Raw genomic sequence first — 23,469 nt, 5'->3', positions numbered from 1 at the left:
CATCAAACAGAACCTCTACTGACCAGCCGTCGGATATGATATGGTGCATAACAATGGAAAGTATATGCTCTTCTTTCCCAAGCCTGATCAGAGCGACGCGCCAGCCAGGCTCGGTTGCGAGGTCGAAGAGCGTGGTCTGCTCATGCTTCAACACGGCAAGATAGGCGTCCTCTGGCTGAGTGGACAGGTCGATGATTCTCAGATCCTTGGGCCGGTGATCTCGCACGACCTGAACACCGACGCCATCTTCCTCGTGGAATGTCGTACGGAGAGGCTCGTGACGTTGCTCCAGGGCTGATATCGCGGTAGCGAGGGCATCAACCTGGAGAGATCCATGAAGGCGGATACCAAGGGGCATAAGATACCACGTCGCCCCGACATTCAGTTGATCGAGGAACCAAAGACGTCCCTGTGCGAATGACTGGGGAACGGGCCCTGTGTAGTCTGCTGGCTTGATCGGCTCGTGAGGTGCCGAGTTGCGTTGGATCACAGCGGCGAGATCAGCAACGACTGGTTGATCGAAGACGTCTCTCACTGAGATACGTGTATTGAGTTGACGGCCTAGACGCGCCGCCAACTTCGTTGCCATCAGTGAATGGCCGCCTAGATTGAAGAAATTGTCTGTTATCCCAACTTCAACGCCCAGCACGTCAGTGAAGCCCTTGCAGACCGTAGCCTCGACGCTGTTCCGAGGGGGAACGATGTCCTCAACCGGTTTGATCTTCTGTGTGATTTTGGCCCGACGAGCGAGTTCTCTCCGGTCGACTTTGCCGTTGGCATTGAGTGGCATCCGGTCGAGAAGCGTGATTTGCGAGGGGATCATGTAGGGGGGCAGCAGGGTTTGCAGCGCCTCGCGGATCAAGAGCTCGGCTCGGCGACTCTGGGCCCGCTGGAGCGGTTGATTCGTCAAGCTCTTGAGCGGCCGGCCTTGGTGATCTGTAGGGAACTTGATCAAAACGCGACTGTCCTCCGTAGCGGGCTTCAGGTGGTGGAACACCGCATCCAGGGCACCGTGCTGCGAATGTTGACGGGCCCAGCTGACCTCAACATGAAACCCAGCATCTTGTGCAATATCGAATAGGTCACTTGCGGAGAGGGTGTGGTACTGCTGAGCTCTTGTGCGCACGGCTGAGATCCAGTCGGTGCCATCCATCGATTCCTCGGGGGCATTGGCGTCTTCCTGGTCAAGCGACCGCACAATGTGACGTTCCACAACGGTCTTGCTGTAAGGAATGTTGCTGATCGCCACACTCTCAGCATTCTGATTCTCCTTGAGTACTTGTGCAAGCGCCTCTCGGGTCAGTTGAGACGCCTCAAAGTTGATCCAAGCTTCGGGATCAATCTTGTAGATAGGAAGGGGCTCGTCGGCGATGTGCAGCACGGCAGCATATCGGTACGAGCTCAGCTCGTTTGTAGCCTTCATTCGTTTGGGTAGGATCTCGACGTGTTGGATTCTATCTTGCAGCTGGCTCGCCAAGGCAGTGAAGAAGGCCGGGTCAACGAGTAATTCTTCCTCTTTCTCCTCCAACTCCATCATCTTCTGTCTCACGCGGTCTTTGCTGACATTGTCGGCTAGTGAATAGGCGGCGCGAGCGGCAGCGAAGTCCCTGTTCATGGCCCAGGACCGCATATCGCCGAGGTATATGCGCTTCATGCCCGGGACTTGGACAAGTGATCTGATTGTCTCGGCCAGGTACTCTGGCGTTGGGAAGTACTGCGCCACCGAGTTGATGACGGCCATATCTGAGGTCAGGCCTTGCAGGGTACCGACATCTGCGGCGGTGCCGACGTGGACTTCGGCCCTGCCCGCGAGACCCGGGAATGACTTCGCAGCGTTGTTGACGAACTCGGCGGCCGACGGTGCAGGTTCGAGGCCAATATACCTTTCGAGCCCTTGTGACCTGCCAAGGTTGAACATGATCATACCGGTACCGGCACCAACCTCAAGAACTCGACCAGCCGGCTTTCCATCGAGGAGACAGCGCATCGTGTCATGCAGCCACTCTCTCATCTCGTCCTTGTCGATCTCAGTGCCATCGTACATAGACGTCCAGCCCATAAAGTCGTAGCCAAGTGCCTCGCTTTCGATCTCCTCGATGTCGGCGTACGCACCACCCTCGAAATGCGCCTCCCAACCTTCGATCTGGGTTGCAGCCTCTTCTTCTCTCGCCGAGTTCTCGCCCTTGGCAGTGACAAAGGCGACCATCTCAGGCTCTTGGTTTTCTGGGGTCCGAATAACGATGGCAACGTCCTCGACGAAGCTGTCATGCAGGAAGGCCTGCTCCACCTCGGCCGGCTCGATACGGTGGCCGCGGATCTTGATTTGCTGGTCCATACGACCGAAGAACTCGATCTGGAAGTCCTTTGGTCGGTATCGCACACGGTCGCCGGTGCGATATGCCCTGACTTGCTCGCTGCCGTTGACTGTCAGTCGGATGAAGCGGTCTGCATCTAGCTTTGGATCCATATAGCCGCGGGCGAGACCGTCGCCAGTAACAACCAGTTCTCCCATGACTCCAGCTGGCACGAGCTGCTGGTTTTTGTCCATGATGTAGGCTCCGGAGTTGCTCACAGCACTGCCTATGGGAACGCCGTTAACGAAGGAGTCGTTTTCAGCAACGTTGTAGATGGTGCTCAAAATCGTATTCTCCGTAGGACCATACGCATTGAAGACGCCCGAGCCAACGAGACGTTGGGCCTGGAGAGCATCCACGCTATTGAAGCGATCACCAGCAGCAAATAAGATGTCGAGCCTGCTGATCATGTCTGGGGCTTGAAGCAGGCACTGCTTGAGGAGCGAGGGCGGCAGCATGGCACCGCGGATCTCGTGTTCCTGGAAGGCTTCTTGAAGAGCCTGTGGATCAATCGTTGTGAAGTAGTCGACACACACAATTGCGCCGCCATTGAGCAGCGGGGCATAGATCTCCCAAGACGAGGCGTCAAACGCCAAATTGGAGATGTGTGCTATGCGAGCTGCTGCGGGCTGCTTGGCAACGACGTTACTGTTCTTCACCAAGCGGACAATGTTGCGGTGCTGGACCATAACACCCTTCGGTCGTCCAGTAGAACCAGACGTGAACATGGCGTACGCAAGGCTTTGCGCAGAGGGTCGCTCGACGGTAGGCCCATCTTGAAGTGTGCCGTCGGTGAGTGTAGTCAAGGTATCACAGATGGGCACGAAATCGATGCCCGCTTCCTGAAGCTTGGGCGGCGTAACGTTTGTGCCCAGCAGAATGAGCTTGTTCTCGGGTAGCGACGATACAATGGCATCGATGCGGGCAGCAGGAGCCTTGACATCCAGAGGTAGGTACGCAAGGTTTGCCTTGAGGATTCCGAGGAAGGCGATGATCGTCTCGCAAGACCGTGGCGCCAACACCGCAATCAACGTATCAGGGCTGAAGGAACGGTGACGGAGCCAGCGGGCGACCCTGTCAGATTCCCTGTCGAGCTGGGCGTAGCTGAGCTTCTCCGAGCCATGTATCAGTGCAATGGAGTCGGGGTTGATCGAGACTTGCTCATGGAATACATCAATCACAGAGGAATCACGAGGATATTCTGTCTTCTGGACATCCAACAGGCCCTCTCTTTGCAGGTCGACGATTCCACCCTGCAGTGGTAGGGTGCTGATGGGCACATCCGGACCGTTCAAACCTCGGCGCAGAATTTCCTGGAATAGTGAGAGAAGACTCTGGACCGAGACTGCTTCGAAGAGATCGGTTGAATAGAGGATGGAGCCCTCAAGCTTGCCATCTTGCTGGAACAGGTGGAATTCCAAATCGAACCGGGTCGTGATCTCCGTGGGAACAACCTCGCTGTGAGCGTTTTCCAGCTTCAGCTCACCGAGGTTCTTCTGCGAATGCACCGCGAACATGAGCTGCACAAGTGGGTTTCGGGATGCATCTCGGGAACCGGGCAAAAGGGTAGAGACGATCTTCTCGAACGGGACGTCCTGATGGGCGAATGCAGCTGTCGCCGTTGACCGGACCTGCTGCACCAGTGACTCAAAGGTCTCGTCCTCGTTGACGGCAATGCGTATACATTGTGTATTGACGAAGAAGCCGATTATCTGCTCAAGCTCAGGTCGGTTGCGATTGGCGATTGGTGTCCCGATAGCTGCGTCTTCGGAACCTGTGAGGCGATAGTGGGCTGCGCGCAGAGCCGCAAGCAGCACCACGAAGGAGGTGACGCGATAGACCCGGCAGAATTCCTCCAAGTTCTTATACAGTGTTCCCTCGATCGTGACCGAGATCTCCCCAGCCTCACCAGAGAGGATCGAAGGCCGCGGCAGATCCGTGAGCAGCTCAGCCGGGGCACTATCTGCAAGTTGCTCGACCCAGTATTGCAGCTGACGCTCGTGTTCGTTTTCTTGAGCTGGCTCCTTCTGCCACAGAGCAAAATCGCGATAATGGATCGGGAGGGGTGTGGTCTGCGATAGGGGATCGTGGCCTTTGACAGCCACGGAATAGAACTGGCCCAGCTCTTGGAAGAGAACATCCACAGACCAGCCGTCGGAAATAATGTGATGCATGACGATAGATAAGATGTAGTCGCCTGGCCCGAGGCGCAGTAGAGCCACGCGCCATCCGGGCTCGGTTTCCAAATGGAACGGAGCAGTTTGCTCCTTCTTCAATGTCGGGAGATAATCGCCGTCGCCGTCGGAGAGATCAATGACCCTCAGGGTGTCGGTGACAACTGGATTGACCTTTTGCATACCGACGCCGTTTTGTTCGTAGAACGTGGTGCGGAGGAGCTCATGACGCCTCTCGAGGGCCAGCAAGGCCGCGGTAAGAGCATGAACGTCCAAGGCACCGCGAAGACGAACGGCAAGGGGCATGAGATACCATGTTGCACCAAAGTTGAGCTGGTCGAGGAACCAAAGACGACCCTGGGCAAACGACTGAGGCACCGGCCCGGTGTATTTGGTCGAGACGATAGGATCATGAGGCGCTGATCCCTGCTGCACTATGAGAACAAGATCATAGACTCGCGGATGGTCGAAGATCTCCTTGACGGAGACGTGAGTCTCTAGTCGGCGGCTAATGCGTGCGGCTAGCTTTGTTGCCATGAGCGAGTGGCCACCGAGATCGAAAAAGTTTTCCATGATTCCGATATCAACCCCTAGGACGTCTGAGAACTCCTGGCAGAGCACCCTTTCGATCTCTGTGCGTGGGGCCACAGGAGCAGACACTTGCTTCGCCTTGGGTACCGTCTGAGCCCGTTGCGCCAACTGCTTCCGGTCGACCTTTCCATTCGCGCTTAGAGGTAGCTTGTCGAGAACAATGATCTGGGCCGGGATCATGTAGGCCGGCAGGAGTGTCTGGAGTCTCTCGCGGATCTGCCGCTCGACGCGCCGAGACTGTGCTCGGTGCAGCGGGTGGTTCGTCAGGGTTTCTTCTGGTCGACCCTGGTGGTCGGTCAAGAAGTCGACCAACACACGAGACGACCGTGGTGATGAGTCAAGGTGGTGGAATACGGCGTCCAACGCGCCATTCTGAGACCACTGCCGCGCGCAGCTGATCTCGACCCGGAAGCCTGCCTCTTGTGCAACGTCGACGAGATCGATCGCGGAGAGGGAAGCCACTTTCACGGCATCCGATCGAGCAGCCGAAAGCCATGAGACTCTGTCGTTCGAGTCTTTGGTGCCTCCGCTAATGTTGTAAACCGATTCGCGGATGGTCCGCTCGACGATTGTCTTGCTGTTGGGAATATTGGCGATCGCAATGTGGTCGGAACTTTTGGTGCCCTTGAGCAGACGGATCAGGGCATCGCGATCCATCTTCGTCGCGGCAAAGTCGACCCAGGCGCCCGGACTGACCTTGTGTGCCGGCTTCGTCAGCTCATTGACGTGCAGAACAGCAGCATATCGATACGAGCTCAGCTCGTTCGTGGCTCGCATTCTCTTGGGGAGAATCTCCACGTGCTTGATCTTCTCTACTTGCGTCGCCAGGGAGGTGAAAAAGGCCGGATCAACGAGCAGTTCGTCTTCAGACTCTTCCATTCGCGCAACCTCTCGCTGAATCTCGGCCTTTGTTGCCTTATCGCCCAGTGCATGAACTGCGCGAGCGACAAGGAAATCCCTGTTGATAGCGTGCGACCTCATATCACCAAAGAAGATACGCTCCACGCCAGGGACCTTGGTAAGATCTCTGACCAACTGGGCGAGGTACTCTTGACTCGGGAAGTATTGAGCGACCGAGTTGACGACGACGAGGCCTGCGTGCGGATCGTCTCCCAGCCGGTCGATATCAGTTGCTGTTCCAACTTCAACCCGGACCCTATCCTCAAGCCCAGGGAATGACTTGGCGGCTTTGTTGACAAACGCGGTTGCGGATGGCGATGGCTCTAGGCCAACGTAGCTTTGCAGACCCCCTACTCTGCCGAGGTTGAACAGAACCATACCAGTTCCTGTGCCAACTTCGAGTACGTGACCAGGGGGCTGGGAATCCAGAAGTGACCGCATCGTATCATCGAGCCACTCCTGCATCTGGCTCTTCTCGATCAAGCTGCCATCATACATGGAGGTCCATGACATGAAGTCCCGTCCAAGGCTTTGCTGGTCGATGGTGGTGATATCTGCGTATGCGATGCTGTCGAAGTGAGCCTGCCATTCTTGGACCTGGTTGCTAGACTCATCCTCTCCAACATCAGCGACTCGGGCGGCCACGAATCCAACCATCTCCAGGTCTTGATTTTCTTGAGAGTGGGTGACGACTGCAGCATCAGTGACCAGGTCGTGGCTCAGAAGAGCATACTCGACCTCAGCTGGTTCGATGCGGTGGCCACGGATCTTCACCTGGTGATCGATACGGCCGAAGAATTCGATCTGCAGGTCTTTTGGTCGGTAGCGCACTCGATCTCCTGTGCGGTATGCCCTGACTTGTTCGCCATCGATATCAACGTTGATAAATCGACCAGCGTTAAGAGAGGAAGTGGTGTAGCCTCGAGCAAGGCCGTCTCCAGTCACGATGAGTTCTCCTATTGCACCAAGGGGGACGATTTGCTGGTTCTGGTCCATGACAAAAGCTCCCGAGTTGCTGACAGCATGACCGATGGGCACACCGTTGATGAAGGGGTCTTCGGCAATGGGATAGATAGTGCTCATGACTGTGTTTTCCGTTGGGCCGTAGGCATTGAAAGCTTGCGTCTGGACGAGCCCCCTTGCTTTGGCAGCATCAGAAGCATCTAGCCTATCACCACCAATATAGAGAACGTCGAGGGCTTTGATCAGAGCGGGTGAGTTATCGAGGCACTGTTTCAGCAAGGCCGGAGGGAGCAGGGCAACATTGATGCGTTGGTCGAAGAAGACCTTCTCGAGCGCCGTGCTCTCCAAGAGAGTGAAATAGTCGATACACATCAATGTGCCTCCATTGAGAAGCGTGGTGAATACCTCCCACACGGAGGCATCGAAGGCAAGATTCGATATGTGGGCCATGTGGAAAGACTCTGGCAGCTTGGATGTGATGTTGGTCTGCTTTGTAAGACGTACGATTCCGCGATGCTCGACCATGACACCCTTTGGTCGACCAGTCGATCCAGATGTAAAGATCACATACGCAAGGCTTGCTGCGGTGGGCTGAGTCGCGGCCAGCCCGCTGATGTCGTCGGTCTTTGCGTCGGCGAGAATCTCTGTGATCCGGATCGTCTCCGCTTCAGCCATCCCCTCTGGAATCGGGGTCTCTGCGCCCACAAGGACTAGCATGGATCCCGACACCTCCGAAAGGATGGCCTCAAGCCGAGACGCAGGAACATTGACATCAAGAGGCAGATATGCAAGGTTGGCCTTCAACACACCGAGGATGGCCACGACTGTCTCGCACGAGCGTGGTGCCAGGATCGCCACGAACGTCTCAGGAGCGATACCTCGCCGAGATAGCCAGCAGGCCACCTGATCCGACTTCCGATCCAAGTCGGCATAGCTCAGCCGTGTTGATTCATCTCTCACCGCGATGACATCGGGGTTAACCATCACCTGCTGTTTGAAGATGTGCACCACTGAAGCATCAGACGGATAATCAGTTTGCTGAGGGTGCAGCAGTCCTGTGCTTCGGAGGGACTCCAGCCCACCATCAAGCGCCATAGAGGCGACGGGCATATCGGGCTCGCTGAGGCCTTTCTGCAGGATGTCTTGGAAGATGGTGATGACGCTCTGTATAGTCTCGGGCACGAAGAGATCAGCTGCATAGACGATACTACCCTTCAGCCTCTCAGCCTCTTGGTACAGATGGAACTCGATATCAAATCTCGTGGTCTCAGCAATGGGGATGATCTCCTCCTCGATACCCTCCAGACGGATCTTGCCAAGATTCTGCTGCGAATGCAGAGCAAATATGAGCTGTACCAGCGGATTCCGAGAAGTGTCGCTCGATCCGGGCAAGATGTTTGAGACAATCTGTTCGAAAGGAACATCCTGGTTGGCATGTGCAGCCAGCGTCGTTTCTCGAACCTGGTGAACCAACGTTTCGAACGAATCCTCTGCATCGACGGTGATACGCATGCACTGTGTGTTGACGAAGAAGCCGATCAATCCCTCAAGCTCCGGCCGGTTACGGTTCGCGATAGGTGTTCCAATCGTCGCATCCTCAGTCCCGGTCATACGATAGTGCGCTGCGCGGAAAGCGGCCAGCAACACGGTAAAGGCGGTCACCTGGCGGACTCGACAGAAGTCCTGAAGCTTCTCGTAGATCAAGCCGTCGACGACCACCAGGATCTCGCCCGCGCGGCTGGATAGCATAGGCGGTCGCTTGAAATCGGTCAGCAGCTCGGCTGGTTTATTATCGGCGAGCTGCTTAGCCCAGTATGCAAGCTGCCGCCGGTGCTCTGCGACTTGGAATGTCTGCCTCTGCCAAGTAGCGAAGTCGCGATACTGGATCGAGAGCGGTGCGATCTGGGCCAAAGGATCGTGTCCACGAAGGATTGCCGAGTAGAACTGGCCGATTTCTTGTTGGAAGATATCGACAGACCAGCCATCAGAGATTGCATGGTGCATCACTGTCGAGAGAATGTGCTCGTCCTCCCCTGTCTTCAGTAATGCTAGTCTGAAACCGGGCTCAGAAGCAAGATTGAAGGGTGTCGTCTGCTCCTTTTCCAGTATCTTCTGGATAGTGCTATCTTCCTCGCCCGAGACATCGATCACCCTCAGTTCCTTGGGGGCAAACGGATGGATGACCTGCATGCCGATACCTTCCTGTTCGATAAAGGTCGTTCGCAGTGTTTCGTGGCGCTCCTCTAGGGCCAGAAGAGCGGCAGCGAGAGCAGAAACAACTAGAGGCCCTCGCAGCCGGACTGCGAAGGGCATGAGATACCATGTGGCGCCGACATTCAGTTGATCGAGGAACCAGAGTCGGCCTTGGGCGAATGATTGTTGGACTGGACCGGCATAAGAGGTCGGTAGGATAGGGTTGTGCTCCGCGGTATCCTGCTGGATTGTGGCTGCCAGATCGGCGATAACTGGCTGGTCGAAGATGTCTTTGACTGCGATCTGGGCATTGAGTTGTCGGCTCAGGCGCGCTGCGAGCTTTGTGGCCAAAAGAGAATGTCCTCCGACATTGAAGAAGTTATCTGTGACACCCACTTCGACGCCGAGAACATCCTTGAATTCCTTGCAGATGATGGCTTCAATAGCATCCCGAGGAGCCACGAGTTCGGAGCTCGGCTTAGCCTGCGGCGTGACCTTGGCTCGAAGGGTGAGCTCCTTGCGATCTACCTTGCCGTTCGTGTTCAGCGGCATGTTCTGGAGAACCACAATCCGGGCTGGGATCATGTATGCCGGGAGCAATACTTGGAGCTGCTCTCGGACCTGTGCTTCGATCCGACGGCTCTCAACCCGCTGCAGGGGCCGGTTCGTCAGGCTTCTAGTCTGTTGGCCCTTGTAGTCGGTGGGGAAATCGACGAGCGCGCGGCTTTCGTTCTCGGTGGGCTGGAAGTGATGGAAGCAAGCATCGAGAGCGCCGTTCTGGGACCTTTGGCGGGCCCAGCTGACCTCGACGCGGAACCCAGCGTCCTCGGCCAACTGCACGAGGTCATGCACATCAAGGGATGTACACTGGCTCGCCTTCTCGCGCGCGGCTGAGATCCAGGCGACTCCATCGATTGAGGTGTGTGCATCATCGCCGTCGTGGTCATCGGCCAAAGACTTGGCGATGTGCCGTTCCACGATAGTCTTGCTGTAAGGGATGTTGAACACAGCGATGCTTTCGGCATCTTTGTTCTCCTTCAACAGTCGAGCAAGGCCCTGTCTATCCATATGGCTCGAGGCGAAGTCGATCCAGGACTCTGCATCGATCTTGTGAATCGACCTGCTTTGATTCTGGTTGTGGCTACGGATGTGCAGAACCGCGCCGTACCGGTATGAGCTCAGCTCGTTGTTGACCTTCATGTTCTTCGGCAGGATCTCAACATGCTCTATTTCTTCCGGCAGAGATTCCTTGAGTCTTGTGAAGAAGGCAGGGTCGACAAGCAATTCCTCCTCCAGTTCTTCCAACCGGGCCACCTCCTGTTGCACTTTAGATCTCGTCACCTTGCCACCTTGCGTGTGGACCGCCCGGGCAACAAGGAAGTCTTTGTGGGTGGCATAGGTTCTCATGTCTCCGAAGAAGATACGGCGAACACCCGGAATCCGGACCAGGGCCTCAACCACCTCGGCGAGGTATTCTCGGCTCGGGAAATACTGGGCCACGGAGTTGATGACGATCAGATCTGGGCTCAAGGCGCTGAGCCGGCCCGTATCCATCGCCGTGCCGACATGTACTTGAGCCTTTCCCTCAAGGCCTGGGAACGTTTGGGCTGCCTTGTTGACGAATTGAACCGCGGATTGGGAAGGCTCCAGTCCAATGTAGCTCTTCAGCCCAGCTTGACCGAGATTAAACAGAACCATACCGGTGCCGGTACCGATTTCAAGCACGTGGCTAGCTGCTTGACCGTCAAGGAAAGTGCGCATAGTATCGTCAAGCCATTCCTGCATCTCCCTCTTGTCAATGAGCGTTCCATCGTACATGGAGGTCCAGGATGTAAAGTCTCGGCCGAGCGTGTCTTGATCAATCGTCGTGATGTCCGCGTACGCCGTGGTCTCGAAATGGCTCTCCCATTCCTGGACTTGGTTGCTCGACTGTGCTTCCTGGAGAGTCTCGTTGTCTTGGGCGGTGATGAAGGCCACCATCTCGGCTCCCTGGTTGTCTTCCTGCGAGTGTGAAACGACAACGGCATCGTGCACGCCGGCACTGCTTAACAAGGCGTGTTCTACTTCGGCGAGCTCGATGCGGTGCCCTCGGACCTTGACCTGGTGATCCATCCGACCAAAGAACTCAACCTGGCCATCCTTGGGCCGGTAACGAGCTCGGTCGCCTGTGCGATAGGCCCTGAGAAGTTGGCCTCGAACAGTGACATCAACGAACCGGTCGGAATCAAGAGCCGGGTTGGTGTAGCCACGAGCCAAACCATCTCCAGTGACTACCAGCTCTCCCATCACGCCCAACGGCACAAGCTCCTGATTCTGGTCCATCACGTACACCCCAGAGTTGCTAACGGCTCTGCCAATTGGCACACCATTAACAAATCGTTCTGCGTCAGCAATCGGGTATAAAGTGCTCATGACCGTGTTTTCCGTTGGGCCGTAGGCATTGTAGATCTCTGACTTGACTAGGGCTTTGGCTAGAGCTGCGTCCGCTGTGTCTAACCGGTCTCCTCCTACGTATAGGAGGTCAAGAGACTTGATGGTAGCTGCTGCATCCGTGAGGCATTGCTTCAACAGGGCGGGTGGGAAGAGTGCAATGTTGATGTGCTCCCTGAGGAACAGTGCCTCCAACGCTTGAGCATCCAAGATGGTAAACCTGTCGACGCATACAAGAGAGCCTCCATTGAGAAGGGCTGTGAAGACCTCCCATATCGATGCATCAAACGCAAGGTTGGACATGTGAGCCATTCGGAAGGTCTGCGCCGGCGGTAGACTGGATAGAATGTTGGTCTGCTTCACAAGGCGCAAGACTCCGCGGTGCTCGATCATCACACCCTTGGGTTGACCAGTGGATCCGGAAGTGAAGATGACATAGGCGAGGCTGCCTGCGGTTGGCTTGGGCTTGCCATCACGCGAGCTGGCATGGTCGACAGCGCTCGTGGCATCGGCAATCCTCACGATCGAGACCTCTGGCGACTGGCCTTCCGGTGTTGGCTCACCTGCTCCTAGGAGAACCAGCTTTTCGCCCTTCACCTCGGCCAAGATGGTGCGAAGACGCGCTGCTGGCACATTGACGTCGAGCGGTAGGTAGGCATGACCAGCCTTCAAGATGCCGAAGAGAGCGATGACGGCCTCGCACGAGCGTGGTGCGAGTACTGCCACAAGGGTTTCGGCTGGCAGCTGTCGCTGGCGAAGCCACGCTGCCACCTGATCAGACCTCTGGTCCAGTTCGGCGTAACTCATCCGCGAAGATGAGTCGACAACAGCTGTAGCATCGGCGCTGAGACGAACTTGCTGTTGGAATACGTCCACCACAGACATGTCGCGGGGGTAGTCGGTCTTGACCATGTGCAGCAAGCCCATCCTGTCCAGCTCGGGAATGCCGTCGGTGAGTGGCATTGTCATGATCGGGGTCTGTGGCTGTTGCAATCCGCGCCTCAGGACCTCCTGGAAGACGCTGACGACACCACGAATAGTTTCGGCTTCGAACAAGTCGGCAGCGAATATGATATCACCGCTCAGCTTGCTGGCGCCTTGGTGGAGATGGAACTCGATGTCGAACCTTGTCACTTCTTCTGTTGGGATTACCTCCTCTTGGGTCCCTTCCAGTTGGATCTTGAACAGATCCTGCTGGCCATGTAGTGCAAACATGAGCTGCACCAGAGGGTTCCGGGATGCATCTCTCGAGCTGCTCGGCATGAGGCTGGAAACGACCTGTTCGAACGGGACATCCTGATTGTCCTGTGCGGCTGTAGTCGTCGACCGGACCTGCCGGACCAACGATTCAAAGTTGTCGTTTTCATCGATCGTGATACGTATACATTGTGTGTTGACGAAGAAGCCGATCATGTTCTCAAGCTCAGGCCGATTCCGGTTCGCGCTAGGGACACCAATAGTCGCGTTATCAGATCCCGTAAGCCGGAAATGTGCTGCACGGAAGGCTGCGAGTAGGACAGCAAACGACGTGACTTGATGGGTGCGGCTGAAGACTTGGAGCATGTCGTATAGAGATCCCTCGATGGCAACGGGGACCTTTCCAGCCTTTCCGGATAGAATCGAAGGCCGCGGGAAGTCTGTTAGGAGCTCTGCCGGCGTGCTGTCTGCAAGCTGCTTGGTCCAGTACTTCAATTGCCTCTGGTGCGCTGCTTGCTGCTGGCTGTCTTGCTTCTGCCAGGCCGCAAAGTCGCGGTATTGGATCGGGAGTGGCTCGACGCGCGACAATGGGTCCTGGCCGCGTAGAGCTGCCGAGTAGAACTGGCCCAGCTCGTGTCGTAGGAGGTCGAGAGACCATCCATCCGATACAATGTGGTGCATGACGATCGACAAGATGTGGTGGTCTGCCAACTTCAGCAGCGCCACTCTCCAACCTGGCTCGCGAGTCAGGTCGAAGCGTGTTGACTGCTCCTTCATCAATGCCTCATGCGCGGCAGTGCCGGATTTCTCTGATACATCAATCATCCGCAGCTCCCCCATAAGACTGCCGTGGATGACCTGCATGCCAACCCCGTCCCGTTCCTCAAAGGTTGTCCGAAGAGTCTCGTGCCGTTTCTCCAGGGCGAGCAGGGCCGTTCCCAGCGCATTCACGTCGAGGTGGCCTCGTAGTCGTACGGTGAGCATCACATTATACCATGAGGCGCCGGTGTTCAGCTGCTCAAGGAACCACAGACGGCCTTGGGCAAATGACTGCTCCACCGGTCCAGTGTATTCTGTCGTAGGGATGATGCTATACACGGTCGAGCCGCGATGGATCGTGGCGGCGAGGTCAGCGAGCATCGGCTGCTCAAAGACAGTTGCTACGGATGCTTGAATGTCGAGCCTCTGGCTGATGCGTGCCGCGAGCTTCATGGCTGTCAAGGAGTGACCACCCAGGTCGAAGAAGTTATCGGTGATGCCAACCTCGACACCAAGCATACTCCTGAACTCCTCGCACAGCACGACCTCGATCTCATTGCGTGGGGCGACGCGCTGTGAGACCAGCTTGCTCTTCTGCACAGTCTTGGCCGACTGACCCAGCGCCTTCCGATCGACTTTGCCGTTAGGGTTGAGAGGGAGATGGTCGAGCACCACGATGCGGGCCGGCATCATGTAGGAGGGCAGCAACATCTGCAAACGCCGGCGCAGTTCACTCTCGACGTGAACGGCGAATTGGTCGTTCTTGCTGCCGTCGGGAACGTGGCCGTGGCCGTTGCCGTTGATGTTGAGGAGGTGATCAGGGAGCGTACCCTGCGTGGTAACGAAGGCAATCATCTCAGGCTCTTCATCCTCCTGTCTCCGGATAACCACTGCTGCATCGCGTACTTGGTCGCTGTTGAGTAAAGCGTGCTCTACCTCGCCTGGCTCGATACGGTGGCCACGAATCTTGACCTGCTGATCCATGCGGCCAAAGAACTCAATCTGGCCACCCTTGAGGCTATATCGGGCCCGGTCTCCCGTACGATAGCCCCGGATTGACTCGCCGTTGATCTGCATCACGACAAATCGGTCCTTATCCAGAGCTGAATCGGTATATCCTCGAGCTAGACCGTCTCCAGAAACCACAAGCTCCCCCATCACTCCAGGAGAGACCAGTTGCTGATCCTGATCCATGACGTAGGCGCCCGAGTTGCTGATGGCCCGGCCAACGGGAACCCCCGTGACAAACGGTGAAGCCTCGGAGACGCTATAGATGGTACTGACGACGGAATTCTCGGTTGGACCGTAGGCATTATAAACACCATGCTTCACCAAGGACTTTGCATGGAGGGCGTCACGTCGGTCGAAGCGATCGCCAATGGCGTACAGGCTATCCAGGCCCTCAAAGATGGCCGGTCTGTCGGCGAGACACTGCTTGATCAGAGCAGGAGCAAGGAAGGCCACACGAATACCCTCCTTGGTGAACACAGCTTCTAGTGCCTTGCTATCCAGCGTGACAGAGTGTTCGATACAGACAAGAGTGCCGCCATTAAGGATAGGGGTATAGATCTCCCATGTTGAGAGATCGAAAGCGATGTTGGCCAGGTGAGCTGTCGGCACTGCTGCCTGGACGGGCGAAATAATGTTTGTTCCTTTCACGAGGCGTACGATACCCCGATGCTCGATCATGACGCCCTTCGGCTTGCCAGTCGATCCCGAGGTGAAGATGACGTAGGCCAGATCAGTCGCCGAGGGTTTTGCAGTCGCCTGTTTCCCTGCAAGCCCATTCATCTGGGACCCGTTCAGGGCATCGCTGATCCGCAGCATCTCAACATCGGGCACATCCACCTTGGGTTGGGGCACGTTGCTCCCAAGCAGGACGAGCTTGTGCCCGTCCACGGCCGAGAGGATTGATTCGATGCGTGCCAAGGGGACGTTGATATCGAGAGGCAGATAAGCCAGATTAGCCTTGAGGATACCGAGGAAGGAAACCATGGTCTCGCAAGACGGAGGAGACAAGACGCCAATCAAGGTCTCCGGCTTGAGCTGCCGTCTGCGCAGCCACGCGGCCAGCTGATCTGACTTGTGATCCAGCTCAGAGTAGCTCAATCTTGCCGAAGCGTCGGCCACGGCTGTGGCGCTTGGATTCAAGGCCACCTGCTCCTGGAACATATCAATCACGCTCGCTTCGCGGGGGTAGTCAGTGGTCCCGACATCCAGCAAGCCCATGTCCCGGATCGCGGCAAGCCCATCGGTGAGCGGCATCGTCGTCACATTCACCGCAGGCTCCGAGATGCCACGGCGCAGGACTTCCCGGAAGATAGAAACCACGCTGGAGATGGCTTCTGCGTCGAAAAGGTCCGTGGAGAACAGCACGTTTGCATCGAACCGGCCATCTCCCTCAAACAGGTGCATCTCCATGTCGAATCGTGTCGGGGCCGCACTCTCCAGAGTCTCAGCCTCGAGCAACCCCCACCGGGCTCGGCCCGTATCCTCCGCGGGATGTAGAGCAAACATGAGCTGCACAAGCGGGTGTCGTGATGTATCTGTCGACCCAGGCAGCAACGCAGACACGATGCGCTCAAAGGGGACGTCGCGGTTGGCATGTGCCTCTGTCATGACGGACATGATCTGCCGCAGCACCGACGCGAAGGTGTCGTCCTCATCGAGCACGACTCGCATGCACTGCAGAGTGGCCAAGGGAGCAACCATGTGCTCCAGCTCCGGCCGGTCGCGGTTGGCAACGGGCGCACCGATGGTTGCATCCTCGGCTCCGGTGAGGCGAAAGTGCGCCACGCGAAACGCTGCCAGCAGCACGGCGTAGGCGGTTACTTGCTGGGAGTGGCAGAAGGCTACGAGTTCTTTGTGTACCGATCCTTCGATCGGGAAGGAGATCTTGCCAGTTTTGCCAGATAGGATAGCTGGCCGGGGAAGCTCTGTGAGGAGTTCGGCCGGTGTGTTGTTGTCGAGCTGCTCGATCCAGTATCCGAGCTGCCTTTCCTGCTCAGCGACCTGCTCGTCCTGGTTCTGCCATGTCGTCAAGTCGCGGTATTGAATGGGAATTGGACCCAAGGGACAGGCCGAGATCGATTTCCCCTGCGAGGCGGCCGCGTAGAGTTCTCCAAGCTCCTGCTGAATAATGTCGAGAGACCGGCTGTCCGAGATGATATGGTGTACAACAATGGAAAGAATATGGTGATCCTCTGCCGCCTTGAACAGTGCAACTCTCCAAGCTGGCTCAGACTCTAGGTCGAACCTCATGGTTTGTTCCTTTGCCAGGAGTTGAGCCAAATCGCGGCTCGAGGCATCAACAACCCTCAACCCTCTTTCGAGACCCGAGGCGTGCACAACCTGTACGCCCACGCCATCCTGCTCCTTGAACGTCGTTCGGAGCGCCTCGTGGCGCTGCGTCAGAGCGCGCGAGGCAGCGTTCAGCGCATCGATGTCGAGATGGCCCCGGAGTCGGATCGCGGCCGGCGTAGTGTCCCAGCTCGCACCGAGCTTCAGCTGGTGCAGGAACCACAGTCTGCCCTGGGCAAAGGATTGCTCGACAGGTTCGGAGTACTGGTTTGAAGAGATAGTACTCGCCCGAGACGGGTTGGCAAGGCGATCATACGCCTTGTCTTGCCCGATGGCGCCCATGTTGACCAAGAAAGCAAAAGGGCTCGGTTAGCTGGCAACGATTGTCTATCTGTTAGTAAATCTAGTGTAGTCAGTATGTACAAACCACTTCGTGAAGTTCGTGTAGCTGCTGTAGTTTGCGATTTCGAGTGGCTGGTTGCTGAGTTGCGGCGAGTCCAGCTTTGTGCTGCCACCAGATGTGTAAGTGGCTCCTAGGTCGAGTTTTCGGACAGTATAGTTGCACGGCACAGAGGGCACGTAGCTGTTTGTGTCCGATAAGGAGTGTATCTCCTGATTTTGTGTTGGTGCTTTTTTCTTTTTTTCCAAATTCGAAGAGATGTTCCAGGAAAGAGGAAGTGACTGAAAGGAACAGAGTTGAGTTTGCGGTCAGTAGATGGAGACTTGTAAGGTAATCTGACAGCCCAGGGGATCGCCTCGTCGGGGTTTCCCAAATTCCAAGCTATACTACTCCTTTTACTCCGTATTATCTCTTTAGTAATCCCTGATGAAGGATTCGAAACTTGGTCAGACTGTGTAGACCATGTGGCTCATATCTGGAGGCCATCCCAGCCGATTCTCCTGCATTCTTCTCGCTAGATTCACATCACCATGAAGACTTGCCCTATACTGGATTCCAAGGCAGGTCATTGGGGAGATCCCACGCTCACTGGCTCAGCCTTTGACTTCAGGAGTAAGTTATCAAATCGATTCTTTGTGGTTGTCCTATGCTATCCTTCCCTGTTACCAGAGCTGACAGCTATCTGATGTTGCAGGCGATGCTATTACTACACCATCCCACGGGATGCTGGAAGCAATCTCCGGGGCCACGCTCAATGATGATGTCTACGGCGAGGACCAGCTAACACGGTCCTTCGAGGAGCACATGGCGAGCATCTGTGGCAAAGAAGCAGCTCTGTTTGTTGTATCCGGGACCATGGCCAACCAAATTGCCTTGGGAGCACTGTCGCGACGATGCACGGGTGTACTAGCAGATGCTACCTCTCATATCGTACATTTTGAGGCCGGTGGCCTTGCTGGTCTCTCCGGGGCATCCATCCAACCAGTGCGGCCGGCGAACGGGCACTATCTCACCCTTGGTGATGTGGAACGACACGCAGTGACCACCAACATGATAGAACGGTTGCCCACCAGCATCATCAGCCTCGAAAACACGGCTCACGGCAGCGTAATCCCGCTACAAGAGCTCCGCAAGATGAAGGCTTGGGCCGACGAGCAGGAGATCGCCATTCACATCGACGGTGCGCGGGTATGGCACGCCGTGGCAGCCGGGGGCGGTACTCTAAAGGAGATCGCGGCCTGCTGCGACGCCATGACCCTCTCCTTCGGCAAAGGGCTCGCAGCGCCGATAGGATCGGTCATCGTGGGCCCGAGGGACCTTATAGCAAGGGCGAGAAGACTGCGCCAGAGCATCGGCGGCGGCGTCCGCAAGGCTGGGGCCATTGTGGCTGCGGCTTGGCAGGCCATGGTAGAGAATTTTGGTCCCGGCGATGTCGACACGCGGGGCATCATCCAGAGCACACATATCTTGGCGAGAGCGGTGGCCAACATGTGGACCTCCAGAGGTGGTCTGCTTCTCCGCCCGGTCATGACGAACCTTGTCTGGCTCGACTTGAGGAGGGCTGGTCTCGACAAGTCCAGACTGGACGCGGCTGCTCAGCACCGTGACATACGGATCAGGGCACCACGCATCGTCCTGCATCATCAGATATCAACCGATGCTATGCGACGACTGGAGGCGGTGTTCGAGGAGGTGTTGGAGAAAAAGGCAAGCCAAAGTCCGTTAGGGTCAAGAGCGGAGCGAGCAGGTCTAGAACGCCTTTAGTCAAAATAGATACGCGGAGTTGTTAGGCCATATTCCATGGATCAAGGAGGTAATTACTGACTATCTGGGGTTCATCCATCCTTCAATGCCCTTGGTTGTGGGCAAGATCGGCTATAACCCAGTCTTGTTTCTATTTTTAGTCACTGCTCCCATCGGGCCAGGAAGCTTAGACCATCGCGCCACGGGACATGATCCGTGCTTAACAACATATTGCCTAAATCAGCAAGACCCCGCCAATGAACCCGTCCCTCTTTGCTTGTCTCTTTTTTAGCGTCGGGTGTATCCGTAGCCATGGAGTAAACACAAGGTGCCTTCCGCTTATGCTGATCTATTGTGTGCATTTCAGAGGGCGGTGCATGCCTCTCTCAGCGAGGTTCCTGGAATAATCGCCCTGTGGAACTCATCACTGACTGGTCTGGAATCGACGAGAGTCAACCGCAGGTTCTGCCCCGAGTACGGAGGTAGACACAATGGTTCATTCCACAACAGAACAGAGCCGCTCTACGGATGGCCAGTTCGCGCAACCCTTGAGACATGTCGCAGCGAGGTGTTTCTTTAGGGTCAACACCATCGACTAGGTAGTTATATGAATGTTGCTAGTTTTTGGCCAGTTGTCCTTTCCCGGAGTAGTCTGATCTGTGGCTGGCATAGCATCCCTGCCGCCGGGGACCTAGCGCGGCGCCTCATCCGTCTCGCCAGACGGAATGTGTGGTCACGTAGTCATCTGCACGAGGGGCAGTGAGCGCTCAGGAATAGGATGATCCGTTAAGCACAAGATGGATCAAACTGTGTTGCGCTTGCGGCGACCTTTTCGTAACTTATCCCTTTTCCCTTGGGAGTGACAGCAAGCCTCACGCGGGAATAGACTTGTCCAGAATGGTCAGCCACCACCCCTCTGGCGAGCTTGGAACTTGCCGGTGCAGGAAGAAATAAAGATAGGAAAAGATTGAAGAAAAGAAAAAGAAGAAGAAAAAAAAGGGGGAGGTTCTGATGTTTCGATGGAGCAGAGTTGGATCGGAATGATGCCTTATTAAGGCCCTGATAATGAACGGCGTTCAAAATGAATCATGCTTTGAGTTTTCGGGTTAGATGCCTATCGGACGCGCTTGGCTTAATCCAGCACCACTTCCAGCAGCCGACATGAGCATAAGCTGTCGCAAGTGCATACCGGCCCAGAACAATATGTATCAATCTCGCCACAAGCTCCCGCACGTTGCGGACTTGCTCTTTGAGGCTCAATTGATGATGATCTTGTGGTTCAAAATGAACCCGCCGTGAGGGGGTGATTCAATTCCAATCACGCGTACAATGAACGGGGTTTTGGTATCAGACGCTGGCCAACCTAATTTTATGCGCCAGCATGTCCCTCTTCAAAACGTGATTCATTGACCCCCATGCACGCGCCACGACGCGCAGCCACAGCTCAGATAGTGGCTGGTGACTCTGCCTGAAACTCCTCCATCCACTCCTTGCACATGTGGTTGTTAATAAGAGAAAGTCAGATAAAATAAACAGATATAATTTAAAAGTATCGAATGAGTAAACGAGATTTCGGCCAGTAAAAACAATAGTTGGCCACTACCTTTACCATTGTACAGTTCAAATGTCTAAGGGACTACATCGAGCTGTGGCAAATGTGTGCCCATTCCCACCCACCGTATCTGAACTGTCTTGGTTGGCAAGAATACTGAAAGACTGCACAACCTGACTTGAGATGCACTAAATTTTGCACTCAATACTTATCTTATCAAACAGCTGTATCTTCCTGTATGATATTGCCATGAATTGTTGATCCATCGACCCCGTTGAGCAAGTTGATATGCGTTGGCCTGAATGAGAATGGGTACAGGGTAGGATATGTATCCAAACCCTACTCTGTAACCCTCCCAGTACTGGTTTTAGGCCCATCGACACATCGTCAACTTGGTTACGTTTGCTGAAGAAAGGATAGGGAGGGACTTTTTCAAGAAAAAAAAAAAAAGAAAAGAAAAAAGATCGTCTCCTGGATGCATCGGATCAGGTTCAACAGCCATTGAGATTGAAGTCATCGTCTGTCGCTTGCAACAAGCACTCTAGCATCATACATTCATGATAGCTGAGGCCTCGCTGATCAGGTTACTGACTCTACCCCCGAAGTCGCCATATGTCAAGAGTTCCATGCTGGCAAGAGTCTTGTTGGTATTACCATCTGTTGTACTACTTGTAGCGAGGCAGCATTCCATTTCGCTGTGCAATAGGTACCGATGATTTCATCTTGTTTGCCCCGCGCCCAGTTCGTGTTCCGCGGCATGCATGTGCACACAGCCGGTAAGAAACGGTATCCCCATGCGGCTTTCACCATTTCTCGTTGGTCGGTCACGGGCAGAGCGTTCTCTGCAGAGAGACAGACAACTTCGGGGGATCGAACCCCGGTGAACCAGGAACATGTGCCAAAATGAGGAAACTGCAGCCTTGATCAAGGTAGAAAAACCAAAGCAGCAGATCCGTATTGAATGCTCCAAAGCCAATGCACCATCCATCCCCCACGCTATAGACTACCTATTACAAGTATGATTCTTGAAGTTAGCACTGCCACCCGGGGCCTATGGGGCGCATACGGATATATGCATGGATGCGTTGGACCTGCCATCAGCCTCCTCCCTGGCCTCATCGCTGCACCCTCGAGGCCAGGATTGCATGCATGCCGCCAGATCGAGCTCAACCCTCATATACCCCTCCTGAAATACCCCTCCTGAAATACCCCTCCATAAATACCCCTCCTCAAATACCCCTCCTTGGCCCTCGTTTTACCTCTTCCAACCCTCTCGCGACTCCACGATCTTGACCTTTACATGTAAAGGCCATCTCAAGATTCTCCAGAGTCTCTGTCTCTCCTCCGCCTTGCACGACCCGCTTCTCTCGTTCTCCTGCTGCCAATTGATGTCAAGTATCCCCATCTAACTTGTTCTTTTGCCAAGATGGTTATCAGCACGTAAGTGAAGCTGAAACCGCCCTGCCCTCTTTGCAGTCATGTATGGTGATGGGAAAAGCCAGGGCTGATTCCTAAACGGATGATAGTTACCTCAAACTCGAGTGGGAAGGCCCTATTATGAAAGATGGCAAGCCCACCGAAACAATTAAGAGTATGTGTCTCCTACTGCCCGTTCCTCCTTTCTCATTCCCTTCCCCGGCAACAAACCCATGGTTGCTGTTGCGATTCCTTTTTGCACCATCGATGAAACACGATACCTAGTCAACTCCTGCTACCGCTTCCACTGACGGATGACTTCTCTACAGCGCAGACAGGCCAAATCAACTTGACCGTGTACGATGACGTTACCCCTATGACGGCCGAGAACTTCCGTGCTCTCTGCACCGGCGAGAAGGGCTTCGGGTACAAGGGCTCCTACCTACACCGCATCATCCCGGGCTTTCTATTGCAGGGCGGGGATTTCACCCGTGGCAATGTACGAAAACACCCACCGGATAATACCTGGCCATATACTTCTCGTCAAGAAGCTAAACTTTTTTCTCTGGTTTAGGGCACAGGCGGGAAATCCATCTATGGGCCTAAGTTCAAGGACGAGAACTTTACTCTGAAGCACCACAAGCCTGGCATCCTGACCATGGCCAATGCCGGGCCTCACACGTAAAGCTCCCCTCCCCCCCTATGCAATGTGCCAGTAAGGCAAGAGGAAAAGGAAGAGATCGTCATTCTAATAGATCCCGATTAGAAACGGATCCCAGTTTGTCATCACCACGGCTGAAACTTCTTGGCTCGACGGCCGGCACGTCGTGTTCGGTGAGGTTGCTGATGAGGAGTCAATGGCTGTTGTCAGGGCTATTGAGGCGACCGGCTCCGAGAGTGGTACTGTCCAGTACAGCAAGAGGCCCCTGATTGTCGCGTGCGGTCAGTCGTGAAAAAGAAAGTCTTTTCGGCGCATTTCGGCGTCATGATATGATGTGCATGCAGCCTTGGAGAGAAACCTTCGAGACAGTTCATAGGACTACTGTGGAGGATTTGCTTCATGAGGTCTCAGACTGGACACGGGAAGACAGTAGTCCATATATACATAGCAGCAGCATATCGAGCAAGTTCAATCCAAGTGTATTTCCCTCATATGGAAGACGGGAATGCGGAAAATGGGGATGCAGTGTTCGTGTTATCTCTACTTTCCATCGCAGGCTCTCAGGCCTCGCTGGTCCAATCCAAGATACTTGTGGTCATATGAGAAATGGAAGCAGAAAATAGCACATTCAAATGCTCTATCCTTTGATCGTGCAGATCAGATTATTCTATTATTAGGGAAGTGAGGACCATCATGGAGCACACCAGGTGCAAGTTATAAGAGAACGAGTTGACAAGGCAAGGAGGCAGGTGTTGTGCCAACACCCAAACCAGTACACATGTCGACGAAAGGATACTGTATCTGACTAATAAGATGTTCAAAGTCAATCCCATAGC

At 55.1% G+C, this 23,469-nt stretch overlaps 3 protein-coding genes across 3 annotated transcripts in view; 2 read left to right on the top strand and 1 right to left on the bottom strand.

Annotated features, from left to right (window-relative positions):
• The window catches only part of LRP88_01608 (uncharacterized protein), a gene marked incomplete at both ends in the record, with an annotated part of 45,825 nt that extends 28,622 nt beyond the window's left edge, over positions 1–17,203 (bottom strand). Inside the window, 2 exons of the mRNA XM_083238285.1 lie at positions 24–10,295; positions 10,344–17,203. Of these exons, the coding sequence (XP_083106790.1) occupies positions 24–10,295; positions 10,344–17,203 (17,132 nt within the window). The remainder of the gene's footprint in view (positions 1–23; positions 10,296–10,343) is intronic.
• A 588-nt stretch (positions 17,204–17,791) lies between these two features.
• Positions 17,792–19,025, top strand: LRP88_01607 (uncharacterized protein; the record flags this gene model as incomplete). The annotated part of the gene is made up of 2 exons (XM_083238284.1): positions 17,792–17,873; positions 17,956–19,025. The coding sequence occupies 2 exons, from the start codon at positions 17,792–17,794 to the stop codon at positions 19,023–19,025; spliced, it is 1,152 nt and encodes a 383-aa protein (XP_083106789.1).
• A 2,957-nt stretch (positions 19,026–21,982) lies between these two features.
• On the top strand, positions 21,983–22,925 carry LRP88_01606 (uncharacterized protein; the record flags this gene model as incomplete). Its single annotated transcript, XM_083238283.1, has 5 exons — positions 21,983–21,996; positions 22,083–22,147; positions 22,302–22,471; positions 22,547–22,653; positions 22,739–22,925. 5 exons carry the CDS (start codon positions 21,983–21,985, stop codon positions 22,923–22,925), a joined length of 543 nt encoding a protein of 180 aa, XP_083106788.1.
• Between the last annotated feature and the right edge of the window lie 544 nt (positions 22,926–23,469).

The sequence above is a fragment of the Fusarium phalaenopsidis genome (genome assembly GCF_050370095.1).
Source record: "Fusarium phalaenopsidis strain FUZ10S chromosome Unknown contig_32278, whole genome shotgun sequence".
Taxonomy (NCBI): domain Eukaryota; kingdom Fungi; phylum Ascomycota; class Sordariomycetes; order Hypocreales; family Nectriaceae; genus Fusarium; species Fusarium phalaenopsidis.
This window is presented reverse-complemented; position numbering and strand designations above follow the sequence as displayed.